At 54.6% G+C, this 22,916-nt stretch overlaps 1 protein-coding gene across 3 annotated transcripts in view; it reads left to right on the forward strand.

The window, feature by feature from the left end:
- LOC147114470 (dynein regulatory complex subunit 11-like) overlaps nt 1–22,916 on the forward strand; it is a 283,097-nt gene that overhangs the window by 186,799 nt on the left and 73,382 nt on the right. For all 3 annotated transcript variants that reach the window (XM_085992162.1, XM_085992163.1, XM_085992164.1), the window contains 2 exons: nt 8,950–9,149; nt 16,140–16,226. In XM_085992162.1, coding sequence (XP_085848288.1) covers nt 8,950–9,149; nt 16,140–16,226 — 287 coding nt within the window. The remainder of the gene's footprint in view (nt 1–8,949; nt 9,150–16,139; nt 16,227–22,916) is intronic.

Genomic DNA, 22,916 nt, shown 5'->3' on the forward strand with positions numbered 1-22,916 from the left:
AGGTGGCCGAACAGGAGTCCGATTCAGACGCAAGCAGTATTGAACTGGCTAGTTTAAGGGTACTCAACGTTGGTAAGGGTGCAGACCTCCAGACAATTTGGGTTACTCTTCAGATAGAAGGAGTCCAAGTAAAAATGGAATTGGACACTGGATCGGCATTGTCGGTCATGAATAAGAAAGATTACAGAAGGTTATTCCAACATATTCCCCTACAGGATACGGAGATTATATTGACAACCTACACGGGGCAGAGAGTGTACCCCATCGGGACAATAAAGGTTGCAGTGGCCAACAAGGGCGAAGGAAGTCAAATAATGGACTTATATGTGCTACCGGAGGGAGGTCCACCACTACTAGGCCGGGAGTGGTTTAGAAACATAAATATGGACTGGCATTCGCTAAAAGCCATAAAGAGTGAGAACTCGGTGCAGATAATCAGCCCAGACTCTGGAACTGATGATGGTAAGACCAACCCATGTGCAAAAGACAAAGTTTCAGCACAGAATTCCACTGAGCAACAACAACATAGTTTAACAGAGAATTCTGAGTCTGTCAAGTCTACTGATATGCACATTTTTGAGGGACACTGGGCTCGAACTCAACTCCATTTCAAACTACAACAGCAATTAGAACAAATGATTCGCCGTTTTGAGCAAGAGATGAATGAAATAAAAAAGTTCTTTGTGACAGAGTGGGAGAATCTGGAAAGGCAACAGAAGCAACTGATGGAGAAAATGGAGCAGGAGCACACCAACCATCTGCGCGAGGAGGCCGAACGAATCAAAGCTGATTCAGGTTCTGAAGGTGCGTGCCATAATCTGGTGTCAGAAGAGTTAACGGTCAGCCAACTCCTTCATATGCTGAGGGACAAGACTCTGAAATGGGAAAAACTTGAACACGAGCTGCGATCTTCAAAGGAAAAGGGTTCGGAGCTCTCAAAAGTCATTGAGATGGCTGATGTGACGACACAGACTGAAATGACTGCAACAGAGCAGCCATTGGATGCCAAAAGTACGCTGACTCACGTCAATGTAGAACAACAGACCGCTGAAACAGCTGCTCCGGTAGAGGGATTGCATAGTCCGATCAATCAATCTCCAAAGGAAGTTGAAGTATTAAAATCACAAATGAGGTCACTAGTAAACGACTTGCTGAAAGCCCAGAAAAAGCTGGATGCAGAGGTACACATGAAGAAGTCTCTTCAGGAAAGATGTCTGGATTTGGAACAAGAGCTGGCTAACGTCCAGCTGGGTATGGAGGAAATAGACGACCCTCTCACTGGTCTAGCTCAGGACGACACCGAATATTACCATGACCTGGTGGACGACACCGAATATTACGATGTCCTGTCCTGCCCAGCTTGTAACTTCGACTCCCAAAGTGCAGAAATCATGGAGGAGCACCAAAAGTCTACGGAACATCGGGAGAAGCTGGCTCTACGACGGAAACAGGAGGAAGAGAAGGAGGAACTGCGCATGCAGCTGGCAGCTGTGGCAGCTGACAATGGAGCCCAGAGAGTCTCCAAGAAGCAGAAAAGGAAAAGTAAAAACAGAAGATGACCCATCTGAACCATTATCACCTCTACCAGATCACACACGTGGTCCCTCCGAACGGAGCCAAATCAGTTCGGAAGTTCAAGCTGTTAAATCCATGAAAGGACTATTGAATGAGTAACGTGAACCGACTACACCACAGAGATTGAATCTGTGAACTGTTTTCCGCAGAGACTGAATCTGTGATATGTTACGTTAAACATGAAGTTATATATGTATATATGTTATTACGTTATGTTAAATGGGGGGGATGACTATAAAGCTAAGAAGGGAGGAGTGTTGTGTATGTAACCTGTTCCACCTTAAGAGAGCTTAAGCCTGTTCCACCTTAAGAGATGTACTACTTTCTCAGGCTGCTGTAGACGTAATACCGGGGGTGAACACACCGGTATATAAGCACTGTGCAGTAATCTTGTATTCAGAATAGCCCCTACCTCCAACCAGTAAAGACCTGTTTTATTGTTACTGATTAAGTCTGAGTATTAATTACTTGAACAACTCACAGACTTAACAGGGGCAGTGAGCACAGGGGGTGATGGGTGAACGGGACTTGGTGTGAGTTAGGACACGGGGCAGTGAGCACAGGGGGTGATGGGTGAATGGGACTGGGTGTGAGTTAGGACACGGGGCAGTGAGCACAGGGGGTGATGGGTGAACGGGACTCGGTGTGGGTTAGGACACGCGGCAGTGAGCACAGGGGGTGATGGGTGAACGGGACTGGGTGTGAGTTAGGACACGGGGCAGTGAGCACAGGGGGTGATGGGTGAACGGGACTGGGTGTGAGTTAGGACACGGGGCAGTGAGCACAGGGGGTGATGGGTGAACGGGACTGGGTGTGAGTTAGGACACGGGGCAGTGAGCACAGGGGGCGATGGGTGAACGGGACTGGGTGTGAGTTAGGACACGGGGCAGTGAGCACAGTGGGTGATGGGTGAACGGGACTGGGTGTGAGTTAGGACACGGGGCAGTGAGCACAGGGGGTGATGGGTGAACGGGACTGGGTATGAGTTAGGACACGGGGCAGTGAGCACAGGGGGTGATGGGTGAACGGGACTGGGTGTGAGTTAGGACACGGGGCAGTGAGCACAGGGGGTGCTGGGTGAATGGGACTCGGTGTGGGTTAGGACATGGGGCAGTTAGCACGGGGGTGATGGGTGAACGGGACTGGGTGTGAGTTAGGACACGGGGCAGTGAGCACAGGGTGATGGGTGAACGGGACTGGGTGTGAGTTAGGACACGGGGCAGTGAGCACAGGGTGATGGGTGAACGGGACTGGGTGTGAGTTAGGACACGGGGCAGTGAGCACAGGGGGTGATGGGTGAACGGGGCTGGGTGTGGGTTAGGACACGGGGCAGTGAGCATGGGGGTGATGGGTGAACGGGACTGGGTGTGAGTTAGGACACGGGGCAGTGAGCACAGGGTGATGGGTGAACGGGACTGGGTGTGAGTTAGGACACGGGGCAGTGAGCACAGGGGGTGATGGGTGAACGGGACTGGGTGCGAGTTAGGACACGGGGCAGTGAGCACAGGGGGTGAGAGGTGAACGGGACTGGGTGTGAGTTCGGACACGGGGCAGTGAGCACAGGGGGTGATGGGTGAACGGGACTGGGTGTGCGTTAGGACACGGGGCAGTGAGCACAGGGGGTGATGGGTGAACGGGACTGGGTGTGAGTTAGGACACGGGGCAGTGAGCACAGGGGGTGATGGGTGAACGGGACTGGGTGTGAGTTAGGACACGGGGCAGTGAGCACAGTGGGTGATGGGTGAACGGGACTGGGTGTGAGTTAGGACACGGGGCAGTGAGCACAGGGGGTGATGGGTGAACGGGACTGGGTGTGAGTTAGGACACGGGGCAGTGAGCACAGGGGGTGATGGGTGAACGGGACTGGGTGTGAGTTAGGACACGGGGCAGTGAGCACAGGGGGTGATGGGTGAACGGGACTGGGTGTGAGTTAGGACACGGGGCACTGAGCACAGGGGGTGATGGGTGAACGGGACTGGGTGTGAGTTAGGACACGGGGCACTGAGCACAGGGGGTGATGGGTGAACGGGACTGGGTGTGAGTTAGGACACGGGGCAGTGAGCACGGGGGGTGATGGGTGAACGGGACTGGGTGCGAGTTTGGACACGGGGAATTGAGCACAGGGGGTGATGGGTTAAAGGGACTGGGTGTGAGTTAGGACACGGGGCAGTGAGCACGGGGTGATGGGTGAACGGGACTGGGTGTGAGTTAGGACACGGGGCAGTGAGCACAGGGGGTGATGGGTGAACGGGACTGGGTGTGAGTTAGTACACGGGGCAGTGAGCACAGGGGTGATGGGTGAACGGGACTGGGTGTGAGTTAGGACACGGGGCAGTGAGCACAGGGGGTGATGGGTGAACGGGACTGGGTGTGAGTTAGGACACGGGGCAGTGAGCACAGGGGGTGATGGGTGAACGGGACTGGGTGTGAGTTAGGACACAGGGCAGTGAGCATAGGGGGTGATGGGTGAACGGGACTGGGTGTGAGTTAGGACACGGGGCAGTGAGCACAGGGGGTGATGGTGAACGGGACTGGGTGTGAGTTAGGACACGGGGCAGTGAGCACAGGGGATGATGGGTGAACGGGACTGGGTGTGAGTTAGGACACGGGGCAGTGAGCACAGGGGGTGATGGGTGAACGGGACTGGGTGTGAGTTAGGACGCGGGGCAGTGAGCACAGGGGGTGATGGGTGAACGGGACTCGGTGCGAGTTGGGACACGGGGCAGTGAGCACAGGGGGTGATGGGTGAACGGGACTGGGTGTGAGTTAGGACACGGGGCAGTGAGCACAGGGGGTGATGGGTGAACGGGACTGGGTGCGAGTTGGGACACAGGGCAGTGAGCACAGCGGGTGATGGGTGAACGGGACTGGGTGCGAGTTGGGACACGCGGCAGCTGAGTTTTGGATGAGCTCAAGTTTACGTAGGGTGGAATGTGGGAGGCCGGTCAGGTGTTGGAATAGTCAAGTCTAGAGGTAACAAAGGCATGGATGATGGTTTCAGCAGCGGATGAGCTGAGGCAGGGGCGGAGACTGGCGATGTTACGGAGGTGGAAATAGGCGGTCTTTTTTATGCTGCGGATATGTGGTCGGAAGCTCATTTCAGGGTCAAATATGACACCAAGGTTGCGAACAGTGTGGTTCAGCCTCAGACAGATGTTAGGGAGAGGGATGGAGTCAGTGACTAGGGAACGGAGTTTGTGGTGGGGACTGAAAACAATGGCTTCGGTCTTCTCAATATTTAACTGGAGAATATTTCTGCTCATCCAGAACTGTATGTCAGACAAGCAGTCTGACAATTTAGAAGCTTGTGTAAGAAGTCGCACAACACCAGGTTATAGTCCAACAGCTTTATTTGAAGTCACAAGCTTTCGGAGCGCTGCTGCTTCGTCAGGTAAAGTTTTAGAGACTGTGGAGGGGTCGAGAGAAGAGGTCGTGAGGTAGAGCTGGGTGTTGTCAGCGTACATGTGGAAACTGACGCTGTGTTTTCGGATGATGTCGCCGAGGAGCAACGTGTCGATGAGGAATAGGAGGGGGCCAAGGATAGATCCTTGGGGGGACACCAGAGGTAACGATACAGGAGCGGGAAGAGAAGCCGTTGCAGGTGATTCTCTGGCTATGATTAGATAGATAAGAATAGAACCAGGCGAGTGCAGTCCCACCCAGCTGGACGACGGTGGAAAGGCGTTGGAGAAAGATGGAATGGTTAACTGTGTCAAAGGCTGTAGACAGGTCGAGAGGGACGAGGAGGGATAGTTTACCTTTGTCACAGTCACATAGGATGTCATTTGTGACTTTGATGAGAGCCGTTTCGGTACTGTGGCAGAGGTGGAAGCCTGATTGGAGGGATTCAAACATGGAGTTGCGGGAACGATGGGCACGGGTTTGGGAGGTGACAACATGTTCAAGGACTTTGGAGCGGAAAGGGAGGTTGGAGATGGGGCGATGGTTTGCAAGGTCAGAGGGGTCATGGGTTGGTTTTTTGAGGAGAGGGGTGATGACGGCAGATTTGAGGGAGAGGGGGACAGTACCTGAGGAGAGAGAACCGTTAACAATATCAGCTAACATGGAAGCCAGAAAAGGAAGTTGGGTGGTCAGCAGTTTGGTGGGAATAGGGTCGAGGAAGCAGGAAGTGGGTCTAATGGACAAGATGAGCGCAGAGAGATCATGAGGGGAGATCGGAGAGAAACTAGAGGCAACTCAGAGAAGGTTCACGAGGTTGATTCCTGGGATGAAGGGGTTGTCTTATGAGGAAAGGTTGAGCAGGTTGGGCCTATACTCACTGGAGTTTAGAAGAATGAGAGGGGATCTTATTGAAACATAAGATTCTGAGGGAGCTCGACAGGGTAGATGCAGAGAGGATGTTTCCCCTCGTGGGGGAATCTAGAACTAGGGGGCATAGTTTCAGGATAAGGGGGCACCCTTTTAAGACAGAGATGAGGCGAAATCCCTTCTCTCAGAGGGTCGTGAACCTTTGGAATTCTCTGCCCCAGAGAGCTGTGGAGGCGGAGTCACTGAATAGATTCAAGGCGGAGATTGACAGATATTTGAGCAACAGGGGAGTCGAGGGTTATGGGGAACAGGCAGAAAAATGGAGTTGAGGCCAAGATCAGATCAGCCATGATCTTATTGAATGGCGGAGCAGGCTCGAGGGGACAAATGGCCGACTCCTGCTCCTAATTTTTATGTTCATAGAGAAAGATGTGAGTTCAGGGCTAGGGCAGGGGGGGAACCTTACAGGAAGTTTGTTCTGGTGGGCTAGGGGAAGGAAGGGAAGTGGCAGAGGCAGCTGAATGGATGGTCTCAATCTTAGAGACAAAGAAGTCCATGAGCTCCTCACACTTGTTGCCAGAGATGAATGTGGAGGAGACAGGGGAGAGGGGTTTAAGAAGACAGTTAGCAGTAGAGAATAGAAGCCGGTATTTATCTTTGCATTCCAGAATGATTCTGGAATAGTGAGCAATTTTGGCAGACAAGATCAGGACCCGATAATGCTTTATGTGGTCCAATCAGATCTGGCGGTGAATGGCTAAACCAGTTGTCCGCCATATCCTTTCGAGTCTGCATCCCTTGGATGGCCAGGGTGAGAGGGAGTAGTTGTTTTAATAGGGACTAGGGCATCCAAGGTGGTGGTGAGGGTGTGGTTGAGCGGATCGGTAGCTGCAGAAATGTCATGGTGAATGGAGGGCCGGAGGCTGGACAGTTGGGATTTCATAAGTTCAGTTGTAAGAGAGTTGGCCAAGATCAGCCATGATCTTATTGAATGGCGGAGCAGCCTCGAGGGGCCGAATGGCCTACTCCTGCTCCTATTTCTTATGTTCTTAGAGTTGGGAGAGAGTTTTTTCCAGGGGCGGACACGGAAGGAAGTAGGGTTGGGGGGGCGGGGGGGCGAGTGGGTGGGTGGAAGGGGGATGTGGGTGGAGAGCGATACGAGGAAATGGTCAGAGATGGCCTTATCTGTGATTGTCACGATGGGAGTAGCGAGACCACGAGAGATGGCAAGGTCAAGGGGATGGCTGTGAATATGGGTTGGGGAGTTTACATGGAGGGAGGGAGAGGTTAAGGGAGGATAGGAGGCTAGTGAACTCAGAGGAGGGAGAGCATGATGAATTGAGATGGAGGTTGAAATCACCGAGGATGAGAAATCGTTTGGTGCAGAGGCTGAGAGAGGAAAGCAGTGAAGATATCTCGGTAATAACGTTTTCATGGTACGTGGGTGGGCGGTAGAGAACAAGAATTTTAAATGAGAGGCGAGAGGGTTGGAATAAGGTGAGATGCTCAAAGGAGGAGAAAGTGCCGTCGGAGTAGGGGGACAGACCAAGGTGTGATTTGGTGATGAGAGCCACACCGCCACCATGGCGGTCTGAGCGGGGCAAGTGGTGGAAGGTATAGCCAGGTGGGGAGGCTTCATTTAAGGGTAAGGGGTCATCACCCCTCAACCAAGTGTCCGTCAGGGCCATGATGTCGATGCAATCATCCACGATAAGCTCATGGATGGCAAGGGCCTTGTTCGCGAGTGAACGGACATTCTGGAGGGAGATGTGGAGAGGGTCGGTGATGGCTGCCCCACTGCCAGCGTCCACAGGGTCAGCGCTGGGGAGGGTGAGTTGGACGGGGAGGAGATTGGCAAGATTTGCCCCCAGTGGGCGCGCTGGGCGGGAAGGTCGGTGAGAGAGTAGGATGGGACAGTTGGGATTGCTGCCCGTAAGGAGGCAGCGACGAGTGCCTCGATGGGCCCTTCGTAGGATGCCAAGGGAGGCACAGAGGGAAGCTGTGGGCTTATCTAAGAGGGAGTCCAGCCTGGGACGGCGGCAGGAGAGTAGGAAGGTCGAAGAGTAATGAAGGATTAGGGAAGGGATTTGGGAGGGACGAGTATCCGAGAGAGGAGAGATGAAAGGAGGCATGACGACAGGAGAGAGCGGTCAGGGAGGGACAGAGAGAAAAGGAAAAGAGGGGGAGAAAGTGGAAAAGTATTGAATGGCTCGGGTTCAGAGCGGCAGCCACAGTGCGCACGCGAATGGACACAGGAAAAGCTCAGGTTACATAGGCCTGGTTAAATGCAGTAATTAATGGAATACATATTTCCTGGTAGCAGGGAATAGGTTGGAGACAATAGGAGGGAGACCAGGGTCAAAGTAAGGTCCCATGGAAGGACAAAGCCTTCGTGAGCAGGATGGGTCCGGTACAGAACATCGACGAACCGCTGTCCAAGGCAGGCGAGTGAAGTCCAGAAGCTATTTGAAGGGTGGAGAGTTTGAGGGTGAAGGTTGTTGCCGTAAGGATAAGAGTCGGAAGCAATGCAGAGAGATGATGGCGAAATTGACGCAAGTTGGAGGTTGGAGGTCACCGTAGATCAAAGCGGCGGAGAAAAAGTAAAACCACAAACCAGCAACCAGCAAAGCTGAAAACCTCACTGACGGTGACGTGGGGTTTGGGTCCTCACTCTCGCTACGCTGCAGCTGCTGCTGATTTAACCACTAACGTTATGTGACATTTAACGTTGGAAAGGCCTATCACAGAGTCACCTACAGGGTGACTGGTAACTGCTGTGACCTGCTGACACTGATAGTTTCTCCCAAAGGCAGGGCCTTTGTGCTGCACTTTGACCTGCGATGTTGGGATCCAGCCGGCCATTTTACTGTTGATTTTCACTCTGTGGTCACCTCCCCTGACCAAGGAATGTGTACAAACTACTGACCCACCCCCTGACCAGGTCCCAGCTCCTGACCAGGACTTTGGACCCACGGGTGATTGCCCATGGCGGGCCGATCGTCCACAGGCACAGGTTCACCACCCATGATCCCAATGGCCCCTCCCTGACAACTGGTCTATACCATGTAAACTCTGTGCGGTGTGTTTTCATTGTGCCGTCTCTAGGTTCCCAGCCACTCCATGAGAAGGCTCCCCTGGTGAAGTCCATCCTTCTGACCGGTCCCCATGGCGTGGGGAAGAAGATGTTGGTGCACAGTATCTGCACGGAGACATGTGCCACTTTCTTTGACCTGTCGGCGAAGAACATTGCAGGGAAATACCCTGGCAAGAGCGGTCTGCAGATGATGCTTCACATGGTCTTCAAGGTACCATCACTTCCTATTGTCTCTGCAACTCGACCCAGATCTAGTTCAAAGGACAGGGCCGTAAGAAAGGTTTTAAAGGAGGAGAGGGATGGTGGCAAGGAGGAGGGGTTCATAGACTCAGTGAATGTTAAACACAGAAGGAGGCCATTCGGCCCGTCGTGCCTGCACCAACTCTTTGAACGAGCTCTCCAATTAGTCCCACTGTCCTGCTCTTTCCCCATAGCTCTGCAAATTTTTTCCCTTCAAGTATTTATCCAAATCTCTTTGAAAGTTACAGGAGGGAATGTCAGAGTGTGAGGCCGAGCGGCTCAAAGCACTGCTGCCAGTGGCGGGGCGAAGGGAGGGTGGGTGGATCAGAGGCTGGAGTTTGGGGGGAGATGTGGAGGTTTGGATGAGCTGAGGTTTACACAGTGGGTGAGGATGAGGGCGGCCGGTCAGGAGACGGTTGTTGAGTCTGGAAGAGACAAAAGCACAGATGAGTCATAGAGTGATAACGGCACAGAAAGAGGCCACTCGGCCCATTGAGTCCGTGCCGGCTCTCTGTAGAGCAATCCAGTCAGTCCCATTCCCCCGCTCTATCCCCGGAGCCCTGCAAGTTTATTTCCCTCAAGTGCCTATCCAGTCTCCCCTTGAAAACATTGAGTGTCTCCGCTTCCACCACTTCCGTCGGCAGAGAGTTCCAGGTCCTCACCACTCGCTGTGTAAAAAGGTTTTTCCTCACATCCCCCCTGTATCTCTTGCCCAAAACCTTAAATCTGTGTCCCCTAGTCCTTGTACCATCAACTAGTGGGAGCAGCCTTTCCCCGTCTAGCCTATCCAAACCCGTCATAATCTTGTACACCTCTATCAAATCTCCCCTCAACCTCCTTTGCTCTAATGAAAACAAATCCAGCTTCTCCAACCTGTCCTTGTAGCTAAGATCCCCCATCCCCGGAACCATTCTGGTAAATCTCCTCTGCACCCTCTCAAGGGCCTTCACATCCTTCCTAAAGTGTGGTGACCAGAACTGGACACAATACTCCAGTTGTGGCCTAACCAGCGCTTTATAAAGGTTCAGCATAACTTCTCTACTTTTGTACTCAATACCTCTATTTATGAAGCCCAAGATCCCATATGCTTTGTTAACCACTCTCTCAATATGTCCCGCCATCTTCAGGGACCTGTGCACATTAACTCCCAGGTCCCCCTGTCCCTGCACACTCTTTAAAACTGTGCCATTAAGTGTATATTGCCTCTCCCTGTTCCTTCTGCCAAAATGCATCACCTCACACTTCTCTGTATTAAATTCCATCTGCCACTTGTCTGCCCATTCTGCTAGCCTTTCTATGTCCTGTTGCAGTCGATTGGTATCATCCTCACTGTTTGCCACACCCCCAAGTTTGGTGTCATCGGCAAATTTATAAATTCTACTCTGTATTCCAATATCCAGGTCATTTAGATATTTATGAAAAAAAGCAGTGGCACCAGCACTGACCCTTGGGGAACACCACTGTCTACCATCCTCCAGTCTGAAAAACAGCCATTTACCACAACTCGCTGTTTTCTGTCCTTAAGCCAATTCCTTATCCAAGCTGCCACTGACCCGCCTATTCCATGAGCCTCAATTTTGTTAACCAGCCTTCTTTGTGGTACTTTGTCAAACGCCTTCCGAAAATCCATGTAGACAATATCCATTGCATTCCCTTCATCAATCCTCTCTGTTACTTCATCAAAAAATTCAATTAGATTAGTCAAACACGATCTGCCTTTTACAAATCCGTGTTGGCTCTCCTTAATTAGCTTAAACCTCTCCAAGTGCCTGTTAATTTTTTCCTTGATTATTGTTTCTAAAACTTTACCCACCACTGATGTTAAACTGACCGGCCTGTAGTTACTAGGATTGTCCTTACACCCTTTCTTCAACAATGGTGTCACATTTGCCACTTTCCAATCCTCAGGCGCCTCCCCTGCATCTAGGGAAGATTAGAAAATTATGGCAAGCCCTTCCACTATCTCCTCCCCCAATTCCCTTAGCAATCTGGGCTGCAAGCCATCTGGACCAGGCAACTTGTCCACTCTAAGCATACCCAGCCTTTCTAGTACATCCCGTCTATCAATTTTCACCCCTTCCATTGCTTCTACCATTTCCACTTCTACCGATATTTTGTCAGCATCCTTCTCTTCTAGGGCAGTCCCGCGGAACCGAGGGTGACTTGCTTCCACACTAAAAATGTGTTCTCAGGTGGCTGATGAGTCCAATGCGGGACCTACAGTCTCTGTCACAGGTGGGGCAGACGGTGGTTGAAGGGGCGGGTGGGTGGGGTGCTTGGGTTGACGTGCGCTCCTTGCGCTGCCTGCGCTTGGCTTCCGCTTGCTCCCGGCGAAGAGACTCGAGGTATTTGGCGCCTTCCCGGATGCTTCTCCTCCACTTTGTGCGGTCTTGGGCCAGGGATTCCCAGGTGTCAGTGGAGATGTTACACTTTTTCAAGGAGGCTTTGAGGGTGTCCTTGAAGCATTTCCTCTGCCCACCTGGGGCTCTCTTGCCGTGTCAGAGCTCCGAGTAGAGCGCTTGTTTTGGGAGTCACGTATCGGGCTTGCGGACAATGTGACCCGTCCATCGGAGCTGATCGAGCGTGGTCAAAGCTTCGATGCTGGGGATGTTGGCCTGAGCGAGAACATTGACGTTGGTGCGCCTATCCTGCCAATGGATTTGCAGGATCTTGCGGAGGCAGCGTTGGTGATACCTTTGAGGTGCCTGCTGTACATGGTCCAAGTCTCTGAGGCATACAGCAGGGCGGGTATCACTGCTGCCCTGTGAACCATGAGCTTAGTGCCGGGCTTGAGGTCTGGTCTTCAAACGCTCTCTTCCTCAAGCAACCGAAGGCTGTACTGCCACACTGAAGGCGGTGTTGGGCTTCATCATCGACGTCTGCCCTTGTTGACAGTAGGCTCCTGAGGTATGGAAAGTAGTCCACGTTGTCCAAGGCCTCATCATGGATTTTGATAATCAGGGGACAGTACTGTGTGGTGGGGGCAGGCTGGTAGAGGACCTTTGTCTTATGGATGTTTGGTGTAAGGCCCATGCTCTCGTACGCTTCGGTGAAGGTGTTGACGATGGTTTGGAGTTCGGTCTCAGAGTGTGCGCAGATGCAAGCGTCGTCTGCATACTGTAATTCGATGACAGAGGATGGGATGACCTTGGATCTGGACTGGAGGTGATGGGGGTTGAACAGTTTCCAGTTTGTTCTGTAGATTAGCTCCACTCCAGCGGGAAGCTTACTGGGGGTGAGATGGAGCATTGCAGCAAGGAAGATCGAGAGGGGTGTTGGTGCGATGACACAGCCTTGCTTGACCCCGGGCCGTATGTGAATTGGGTCTGTGGTGGATCCGTTGGTCAGGATCACGGCTTGCATGTCGTCGTGAAGCAGGCGGAGGATGGTGACAAACTTTTGAGGGCAGCGGAATTTGAGGAGGACACTCCATAATCCCTCATGGTTGACAATGTCGAAAGCCTTTGTGAGGTCAAAGAAGGCCATGTACAGCGGTTGGTGCTGTTCCCTGCATTTCTCTTGTAATTGACGCGCGGTGAAGATCATGTCCATTGTGCCCCTTAGTGGGCGGAATCCGCATTACTACTCTGGGAGGAGCTCTTCAGCCACTGGGAGAAGGCGATTGAGGAGGATTCTTGCGATGACTTTCCCTGTGGCAGACAGCAGGGAGACTCCTCTGTAATTACCACAATCGGACTTGTCACCTTTCTTGAAGATGGTCACGATTACGGCGTCTCTGAGATCCCCTGGCATGCTCTCCTCCTTCCAAATAAGAGAAATAAGTTCATGTATTCGCGCCAATAGTGCTTCTCCGCTATGCTTTAGTGCCTCGGCGGGGATTCCATCTGCTCTCGAGGCCTTGTTGTTCTTCAGTTGTCGGATGGCCTTTTCAACCTCATGCCGGGCTGGGGTTGTGCTGTGGTGGTGGCGGGTAGCATGCTGTGGGATGGAGTTGAGGACACTCGCATCGAAGACAGAATCTCAGTTAAGGAGATCTTCGAAGTGCTCCTTCCAGTGGGCACTGACTGCCTCTCTGTCCTTGATGAGTACCTCTCCGTTCTTGGCCCGCAGTGGGGTAGGACCTTGGGTGCTTGGGCCGTAGGTGGTCTTGACTGCGCTAAAGAATCCTCGCACGTCGTGGTTGTCGGCTAGCTACTGGATCTCCTGCGCTTTCTCCACCCACCATCTGTTCTTTAGGTCGTGAGTTTTTTGTTGGACCTCGGCCTTCAGGCGTCTGTAGAGCTGCTTTCTTGCTCTCGAGTTCTGTTGCTGTTTCCAGATCAGGAATGCCTTGCGCTTGCGGCTTATTAGCTCCTGGATCTCCTGGTCGTTCTCCTCGAACCAGTCTTGGTGTTTCCTGGTCGAGTGACCGAGCGTCTCTTCACAGGTGCTGATTATAGAGGCGTTGAGTGCAGACCAGGCGCTGTGGACACTCTGTGTCTCTGCATCACTGGGAGTCGTCAGGTTGTTTGTGAGGAGCAGGCTGAATAGGGCTTTCTTAGCGGGGTCTTTGTCAGCATCCACCTCCTTAGTAAACACTGATACAAAGTACTCATTGAGTATTCTAGCCTTGCCCTGCGCCTCTAAGCATATATCAGCTTCTTTGTCTCTAATAGGCCCCACCCCGCCTCTTACTACCCACTTACTGTTTACATGCTGGTAGAAGATTTTTGGGTTCCCTTTTATGTTAACTGCCATTCTACTCTCATATTCTCTCTTTGCCAATCTTACTTTCATCTTCACATCCCCTCTCACCTTATTGTATTGTACCTCGTCATCCAAGGAGCCCTTGCTTTGGTTCCCTTACCCTTCCCTCTTGTTGGAATGTACCTAGTCTGTACTTGGAACATCTCCTCCTTAAAGATCACCCATTGTTCCGTTACAGATTTTCCTGTCAGTCTTTGGTTCCATTTTACCCTGGCTAGATCCTTTCGCATCCCATTGAAGTTAGCCCTATTCCAGTTTAGAACTTCCACTCCAGACTGTTCCTTGCTCCACTCCATTGCTAATCTAAATCTTACGATACGATGATCACTCGTACCCAAGTGTTCTCCCACAGACACTTGGTCGACCTGGCCCACCTCATTCCCCAGCACCAGATCCAGCAATGCCTCCTTCCTAGTTGGGCCAAGAACATATTGGTCAAGGAAATTCTCCTGAACACATTTCAGAAATTCCTCCCCCTCCTTTCCCTTGACCCTAGCATTATCCCAATCGATATTTGGGTAATTAAAGTCCCCCAATATCACCACTCTATAGCTCTTGCATATCTCTGTGATTTCCCTGCAGATTTGCTCCACTATTCAATTCAATTCAATTCAAATCGCTTTATTGGCATGATAAGGTACATCTTATGTTGCCAAAGCATCAAAATACATTTATGGTTGAACACATAAACGCCCCCTCTCACTATTTGGAGGTCTATAGAATACCCCCAATAGTGTGATCATACCCTTTTTGCTCCTCAACTCTAACCAAATGGATTCTGTCCTTGTCCCCTCAAGAACATCCTCCCTTTCCAACACTACAATGTCGTCCTTCATCAGCACTGCCACCCCACCTCCCTTTTTTCCTTCCCTATCTTTTCTGAACACCTTGTACCCTTGAATATTAAGTGCCCAACCCTCACCGTTTTTAAGCCACGTTTTCGTTATTGCCACAGCATCATATTGCCACACGGCTAATTGTGCTTGTAGCTCACCAAGCTTATTCACCACACTTTGTGCATTTACGTAGATGCATTCTAAACCCATTTTTGAATTTTTCATAGTCTTTCTTAGTCTGCTCCTGAGTGTTTGAACAGCGGATGAGCTGAGGCAGGGGCAGAGACAGGCGATGTTACGGAGGCGGAAGTAGGCGGTCTTGGTGATGGAGCGGATATGGGGTGAAGAACAAATTATAAATAGAGAGTGCAGTGAACAAAGCAAGACCATTGAACATTTAAGTGGGAGAGGAGGTGACTGAGGGAGCGAGAGTGTTACGGTCAGTGTGGTATTCAACCAGGAGGTGTCTCGCCGGCCCAGTCTAACCCTCTCCCTCCCCAATACCTCCCTCCCCCACTCCCTCTCTCCCCCACTCTCTCCCTCCCCACTCTCTCTCCCCCTCTCTCCCTCCCCACTCTCTCTCTCCCCCACTCTCTCCCCCCCACTCTCTCCCTCCCCCACTCTCTCCCTCCCCCACTCTCTCTCTCCCCCACTCTCTCCCTCCCCCTCTCTCCCTGCCCCACTCTCTCTCCCCCACTCTCTCCCTCCCCCACTCTCCCTCCCCTCTCTCTCCCTCCCCCACTCTCCCTCCCCCTCTCTCTCCCTCCCCCACTCTCTCTCTCCCCCTCTCTCTCCCCCCACTCTCTCCCTCCCCCACTCTCTCTCCCCACTCTCTCCCTCCCCCACTCTCTCTCTCCCCCACTCTCTCCCTCCCCCACTCTCTCTCTCCCCCACTCTCTCTCCCTCAATCTCTCCCTCCCCCACTCTCCCTCCTCCTCTCTCTCCCTCCCCACTCTCTCTCTCCCCCACTCTCTCGCTCCCCCTCTCTCCCCCCCCACTCTCTCCCTCCCCCACTCTCTCTCCCCCACTCTCTCTCTCCCCCACTCTCTCCCTCCCCCACTCTCTCCCTCCCCCACTCTCTCTCTCCCCACTCTCTCTCCCCCAATCTCTCCACCCCCACTCTCCCTCCCCCTCTCTCTCTCTCCCCCACTCTCTCCCCACTCTCTCTCCCCCAATCTCTCCCTCCCCCTCTCTCTCCCTCCCCCACTCTCCCTCCCCCTCTCTCTCCCTCCCCCACTCACTCTCTCCCCCACTCTCTCTCTCCCCCTCTCTCTCCCTCCCCCACTCTCTCTCTCCCCCACTCTCTCCCTCCCCCACTATCTCTCTCCCCCACTCTCTCTCCCCCAATCTCTCCCTCCCCCTCTCTCTCTCCCCCTCTCTCTCTCCCTCCCCACGCTCCCCCTCTCCCCCCTCCCCAGGTAGCGAAGCTTCTCCAGCCCTCGGTTGTGTGGATCGACGATGCTGAGAAAACCTTCCAAAGGAAAGTGACGAAAGAACAGAGGGCGGTGAGTCCATTCCCCGCCCCCCCCGCCGGACCAGTCCATTCCCCGCCCCCCCCGGACCAGTCCATTCCCCGCCCCCCCCGGACCTGTCCATTCCCCGACCCCCCGGTCCAGTCCATTCCCCGCCCCCCCTGGACCAGTCCATTCCCCGCACACCCCTCCCCGGACCAGTCCATTCCCCGATCCCCCCGGACCAGTCCATTCCCTGCCACCCCCCGGACCAGTCCATTCCCCGCCCCCCCCCGGACCAGTCCATTCCCCGCCCCCCCCCCCGGACCAGTCCATTCCCCGCCCCCCCCCCCGGACCAGTCCATTTCCGACCCCCCCGGACCAGTCCATTCCCTGCCCCACCCCCGGACCAGTCCATTCCCCGCCCCCCCCCGGACCAGTCCATTCCCGACCCCCCCGGACCAGTCCATTCCCTGCCCCACCCCCGGACCAGTCCATTCCCCGCCCCCCCCCGGACCAGTCCATTCCCGACCCCCCCGGACCAGTCCATTCCCTGCCCCCCCCCGGATCAGTCCATTCCCCACTGCACCCCGGACCAGTCCATTCCCCGCGCCCCCCCCCGGACCAGTCCATTCCCCGCCCCCCGGGCCAGTCCATTTCCCCCCCCCCCCGCTGGACAGCGCCACCCGCAGGCCGCTCAGTATTATTTCATAAGTCTTTCTTTCATGAATGACTGATTCATGTCATGGACATTCCACACACGTGTGCCCATTAGTTTTCTGTAGCATTGAAATCTTATCTCTTCCCAGTACATTCATAACACAAGCCAATTCGTACCAGACTACTGTCTACAGGCCCTGCGACAGTAACTGTGACAGAATGAATGTAACAGAGTAATTGTGACAGTGATTGTGATGGGGAGAGTGTGACAGTGAGTGTGATGGGGAGAGTGTGACAGTGAGTGTGACAGGGAGAGTGTGACAGTGAGTGTGACAGGGAGAGTGTGACAGTGAGTGTGCGGGGAGAGTGTGACAGTGAGTGTGACGGGGAGAGTGTGACAGTGAGTGTGACGGGGAGAGTGTGACAGTGAGTGTGACGGGGCGAGTGTGACAGTGAGTGTGACGGGGAGAGTGTGACAGGGAGAGTGTGACAGTGAGTGTGACGGGGAGAGTGTGATGGGGACAGTGTGACAGGGAGAGTGTGACAGTGAGAGTGTGACAGTGAGTGTGACGGGGAGAGTGTGACAGGGAGAGTGTGACAGTGAGTGTGATGGGGAGAGTGTGACAGGCAGAGTGTGACAGTGAGTGTGACGGGGAGAGTGTGACAGGGAGAGTGTGACAGTGAGAGTGACGGGGAGAGTGTGACAGGGAGGGTGTGACGGGGAGAGTGTGACAGGGAGAGTGTGACAGGGAGAGTGTGACAGTGAGTGTGATGGGGAGAGTGTGACAGGGAGAGTGTGACGGGGAGAGTGTGACAGGGAGAGTGTGACAGTGAGTGTGACAGGGAGAGTGTGACAGTGAGTGTGACGGGGAGAGTGTGACAGGGAGAGTGTGACAGTGAGTGTGATGGGGAGAGTGTGACAGGGAGAGTGTGACAGGGAGAGTGTGACGGCGAGAGTGTGATGGGGAGAGTGTGACGGGGAGTGTGTGACGGGGAGAGTGTGATGGGGAGAGTGTGACAGGGAGAGTGTGACGGGGAGAGTGTGACAGGGAGAGTGTGACGGGGAGAGTGTGACAGGGAGAGTGTGACGGGGAGAGCGTGATGGGGAGAGTGTGATGGGGAGTGTGTGACGGGGAGAGTGTGACAGGGAGAGTGTGACAGGGAGAGTGTGACAGGGAGTGTGTGACGGGGAGAGTGTGACAGGGAGAGTGTTACAGTGAGTGTGACAGGGAGAGTGTGACGGGGAGAGTGTGACAGGGAGAGCGTGATGGGGAGAGTGTGACGGGGAGAGTGTGACAGGGAGAGTGTGACAGTGAGTGTGATGGGGAGAGTTTGACAGTGAGAGTGAGACAGTGAGTGTGACAGGGAGAGTGTGACAGTGAGAGTGACGGGGAGAGTGTGACAGGGAGAGTGTGACGGGGAGAGTGTGACGGGGAGAGTGTGACAGTGAGTGTGACGGGGAGAGTGTGACAGGGAGAGTGTGACAGTGAGTGTGACGGGGAGAGTGTGACAGGGAGAGTGTGACGGGGAGAGTGTGACGGGGAGTGTGTGACGGGGAGAGTGTGACGGGGAGAGTGTGACAGGGAGAGCGTGATGGGGAGAGTGTGTCGGGGAGAGTGTGACAGGGAGAGTGTGACAGTGAGTGTGATGGGGAGAGTTTGACAGTGAGAGTGTGAAAGTGAGTGTGACGGGGAGAGTGTGACAGTGAGAGTGACGGGGAGAGTGTGACGGGGAGAGTGTGACGGGGAGAGTGTGACTGGGAGAGTGCGACGGGGAGAGTGTGACAGTGAGTGTGACGGGGAGAGTGTGACAGGGAGAGTGTGACAGTGAGTGTGACGGGGAGAGTGTGACAGGGAGAGTGTGACGGGGAGAGTGTGACGGGGAGTGTGTGACGGGGAGAGTGTGACGGGGAGAGTGTGACAGGGAGAGTGTGACGGGGAGAGTGTGACGGGGAGTGTGTGACGGGGAGAGTGTGATGGGGAGAGTGTGACGGGGAGAGTGTGACAGTGACTGTGACGGGGAGAGTGTGACAGGGAGAGTGTGACGGGGAGAGTGTGACGGGGAGAGTGTGACAGGGAGAGTGTGACAGTGAGAGTGTGACAGTGAGTGTGACAGGGAAAGTGTGACAGGGAGAGTGTGACAGTGAGTGTGACGGGGAGAGTGTGATGGAGAGAGTGTGACAGGGAGAGTGTGACGGGGAGAGTGTGATGGGGAGTGTGTGACAGTGAGAGTGACGGGGAGAGTGTGACAGGGAGAGTGTGACAGGGAGAGTGTGACGGGGAGAGTGTGACGGGGAGAGTGTGACGGGGAGAGTGTGACGGGGAGAGTGTGACAGGGAGAGTGTGACGGGGAGAGTGTGATGGGGAGAGTGTGACAGGGAGAGTGTGACGGGGAGAGTGTGACGGGGAGAGTGTGAAGGGGAGAGTGTGACTGGGAGAGTTTGACGGGGAGAGTGTGACAGGGAGAGTGTGACGGGGAGAGTGTGACAGGGAGAGTGTGATGGGGAGAGTGTGACGGGGAGAGTGTGACGGGGAGAGTGTGACGGGGAGAGTGTGACAGGGAGAGTGTGACGGGGAGTGTGTGACGGGGAGAGTGTGACGGGGAGATTGTGACAGGGAGAGTGTGACGGGGAGAGTGTGACAGGGAGAGTGTGACGGGGAGAGTGTGACAGGGAGAGCGTGATGGGGAGAGTGTGACGGGGAGAGTGTGACAGGGAGAGTGTGACAGTGAGTGGGATGGGGAGAGTGTGACAGTGAGAGTGTGACAGTGAGTGTGACGGGGAGAGTGTGACAGTGAGAGTGACGGGGAGAGTGTGACAGGGAGAGTGTGACGGGGAGAGTGTGACGGGGAGAGTGTGACAGTGAGTGTGACGGGGCGAGTGTGACAGGAAGAGTGTGACAGTGAGTGTGACGGGGAGAGTGTGACAGGGAGAGTGTGACGGGGAGAGTGTGACAGGGAGTGTGTGACGGGGAGAGTGTGACGGGGAGAGTGTGACAGGGAGAGAGTGACGGGGAGAGGGTGACGGGGAGTGTGTGACGGGGAGAGTGTGACAGTGAGTGTGACGGGGAGAGTGTGACAGTGAGTGTGACGGGGAGAGTGTGACAGTGAGTGTGATGGGGAGAGTGTGACAGGGAGAGTGTGACGGGGAGAGTGTGACAGGGAGAGTGTGACAGTGAGAATGTGACAGTGAGTGTGACGGGGAAAGTGTGACAGGGAGAGTGTGAGTGTGACAGGGAGAGTGTGACGGAGAGAGTGTGACAGGGAGAGTGTGACGGGGAGAGTGTGATGGGGAGTGTGTGACAGTGAGAGTGACGGGGAGAGTGTGACAGGGAGAGTGTGACAGGGAGAGTGTGACAGTGAGAGTGACGGGGAGAGTGTGACAGGGAGAGTGTGACAGTAAGTGTGACGGGGAGAGTGTGACAGGGAGAGTGTGACAGTGAGTGTGATGGGGAGAGTGTGACAGGGAGAGTGTGACAGTGAGTGTGACGGGGAGAGTGTGACAGCGAGAGTGTGACGGGGAGAGTGTGACAGGGAGAGTGTGACAGGGAGAGTGTGACAGTGAGTGTGACGGGGAGCGTGCGACAGGGAGAGTGTGACAGGGAGAGTGTGACAGTGAGAGTGACGGGGAGAGTGTGACAGGGAGACTGTGACGGGGAGAGTGTGACAGGGAGAGTGTGACAGTGAGTGTGATGGGGAGAGTGTGACAGGGAGAGTGTGACAGTGAGTGTGACGGGGAGAGTGTGACAGGGAGAGTGTGACAGGGAGAGTGTGACAGGGAGAGTGTGACAGTGAGAGTGTGATAGTGAGCGTGACGGGGCAAGTTTGACAGGGAGAGTGTGACAGTGAATGTGATGGGGAGAGTGTGACGGAGAGAGTGTGACAGGGAGAGTGTGATGGGGAGAGTGTGACGGGGAGTGTGTGACAGTGAGAGTGATGGGGAGAGTGTGACAGGGAGAGTGTGACAGGGAGAGTGTGACAGGGAGAGTGTGACGGGGAGAGTGTGACGGGGAGAGTGTGACAGGGAGAGTGTGATGGGGAGAGTGTGACGGGGAGGGTTTGACGGGGAGAGTGTGACGGGGAGAGTGTGACAGGGAGAGTGTGACGGGGAGAGTGTGACGGGGAGATTGTGACATGGAGAGTGTGACGCGGAGAGTGTGACAGGGAGAGTGTGACGGGGAGAGTGTGACAGGGAGAGCGTGATGGGGAGAGTGTGACGGGGAGAGTGTGACAGGGAGAGTGTGACAGCGAGTGTGATGGGGAGAGTGTGACAGTGAGAGTGTGATAGTGAGCGTGACGGGGCAAGTATGACAGGGAGAGTGTGACAGTAAGTGTGATGGGGAGAGTGTGACGGAGAGAGTGTGACAGGGAGAGTGTGACGGAGAGAGTGTGACGGGGAGTGTGTGACAGTGAGAGTGACGGGGAGAGTGTGACAGGGAGAGTGTGACAGGGAGAGTGTGACAGGGAGAGTGTGACGGGGGGAGTGTGACGGGGAGAGTGTGACAGGGAGAGTGTGATGGGGAGAGTGTGACGGGGAGGGTGTGACGGGGAGAGTGTGATGGGGAGAGTGTGACAGGGAGAGTGTGACGGGGAGAGTGTGACGGGGAGATTGTGACATGGAGAGTGTGACGCGGAGAGTGTGACAGGGAGAGTGTGACGGGGAGAGTGTGACAGGGAGAGCGTGATGGGGAGAGTGTGACGGGGAGAGTGTGACAGGGAGAGTGCGACAGCGAGTGTGATGGGGAGAGTGTGACAGTGAGAGTGTGACAGTGAATGTGACGGGGAGAGTGTGACAGTGAGTGTGACGGGGAGAGTGTGACAGGGAGAGTGTGACAGTGAGTGTGCAGGGGAGAGTGTGACAGGGAGAGTGTGACGGGGAGAGTGTGACGGGGAGTGTGTGACGGGGAGAGTGTGACGGGGAGAGTGTGACGGGGAGAGTGTGACGGGGAGATAGTGACGGGGTGAGTGTGACGGGGAGAGTGTGATGGGGAGTGTGTGACGGGGAGAGTGTGACGGGGAGAGTGTGACGGGGAGAGTGTGACAGGGAGAGTGTGACGGGGAGAGTGTGACGGGGAGTGTGTGACGGGGAGAGTGTGACGGGGAGAGTGTGATGGGGAGAGTGTGACAGGGAGAGTGTGACAGGGAGAGTGTGATGGGGAGAGTGTGACAGTGAGAGTGACGGGGAGAGTGTGACAGGGAGAGTGTGACGGGGAGAGTGTTACGGGGAAAGTGTGACGGGGAGAGTGTGACAGGGAGAGTGACGGGGAGAGTGTGACAGTGAGAGTGACGGGGAGAGTGTGACAGGGAGAGCATGACAGGGAGAGTGTGACAGTGAGAGTGACGGGGAGAGTGTGACAGGGAGAGCATGACAGGGAGAGCGTGACAGTGAGTGTGACGGGGAGAGTGTGACTGTGAGAGTGTGACAGTGAGTGTGACGGGGAGAGTGTGAAAGGGAGAGTGTGACGGGGAGAGTGTGACAGGGAGAGTGTGACAGGGAGAGCGTGACAGGGAGAGCGTGATGGGGAGAGTGTGACAGGGAGAGCGTGACAGTGAGTGTGATGGGGAGAGTGTGACAGTGAGAGTGTGACAGTGAGTGTGACAGGGAGAGTGTGACAGGGAGAGTGTGACGGGGAGAGTGTGACGGGGAGAGTGTGACAGAGAGTGTGACGGGGAGAGTGTGACAGGGAGAGTGTGACGGGGAGAGTGTGACAGGGAGAGTGTGACGGGGAGAGTGTGACGGGGGAGTGTGACGGGGAGAGTGTGACAGTGAGTGTGACGGGGAGAGTGTGACAGTGAGTGTGACGGGGAGAGTGTGACAGGGAGAGTGTGACGGGGAGAGTGTGACGGGGAGAGTGTGACAGGGAGAGTGTGACAGTGAGAGTGTGACAGTGAGTGTGACGGGGAAAGTGTGACAGGGAGAGTGTGACAGTGAGTGTGACGGGGAGAGTGTGACGGAGAGAGTGTGACAGGGAGAGTGTGACGGGGAGAGTGTGACGGGGAGTGTGTGACAGTGAGAGTGACGGGGAGAGTGTGACAGTGAGAGTGTGACAGGGAGATTGTGACAGGGAGCGTGTGACGGGGAGAGTG

Source organism: Somniosus microcephalus, chromosome 7, assembly GCF_052327205.1.
Source record: "Somniosus microcephalus isolate GS21.2 chromosome 7, FLI_Smic_1.0, whole genome shotgun sequence".
NCBI lineage: Eukaryota > Metazoa > Chordata > Chondrichthyes > Squaliformes > Somniosidae > Somniosus > Somniosus microcephalus.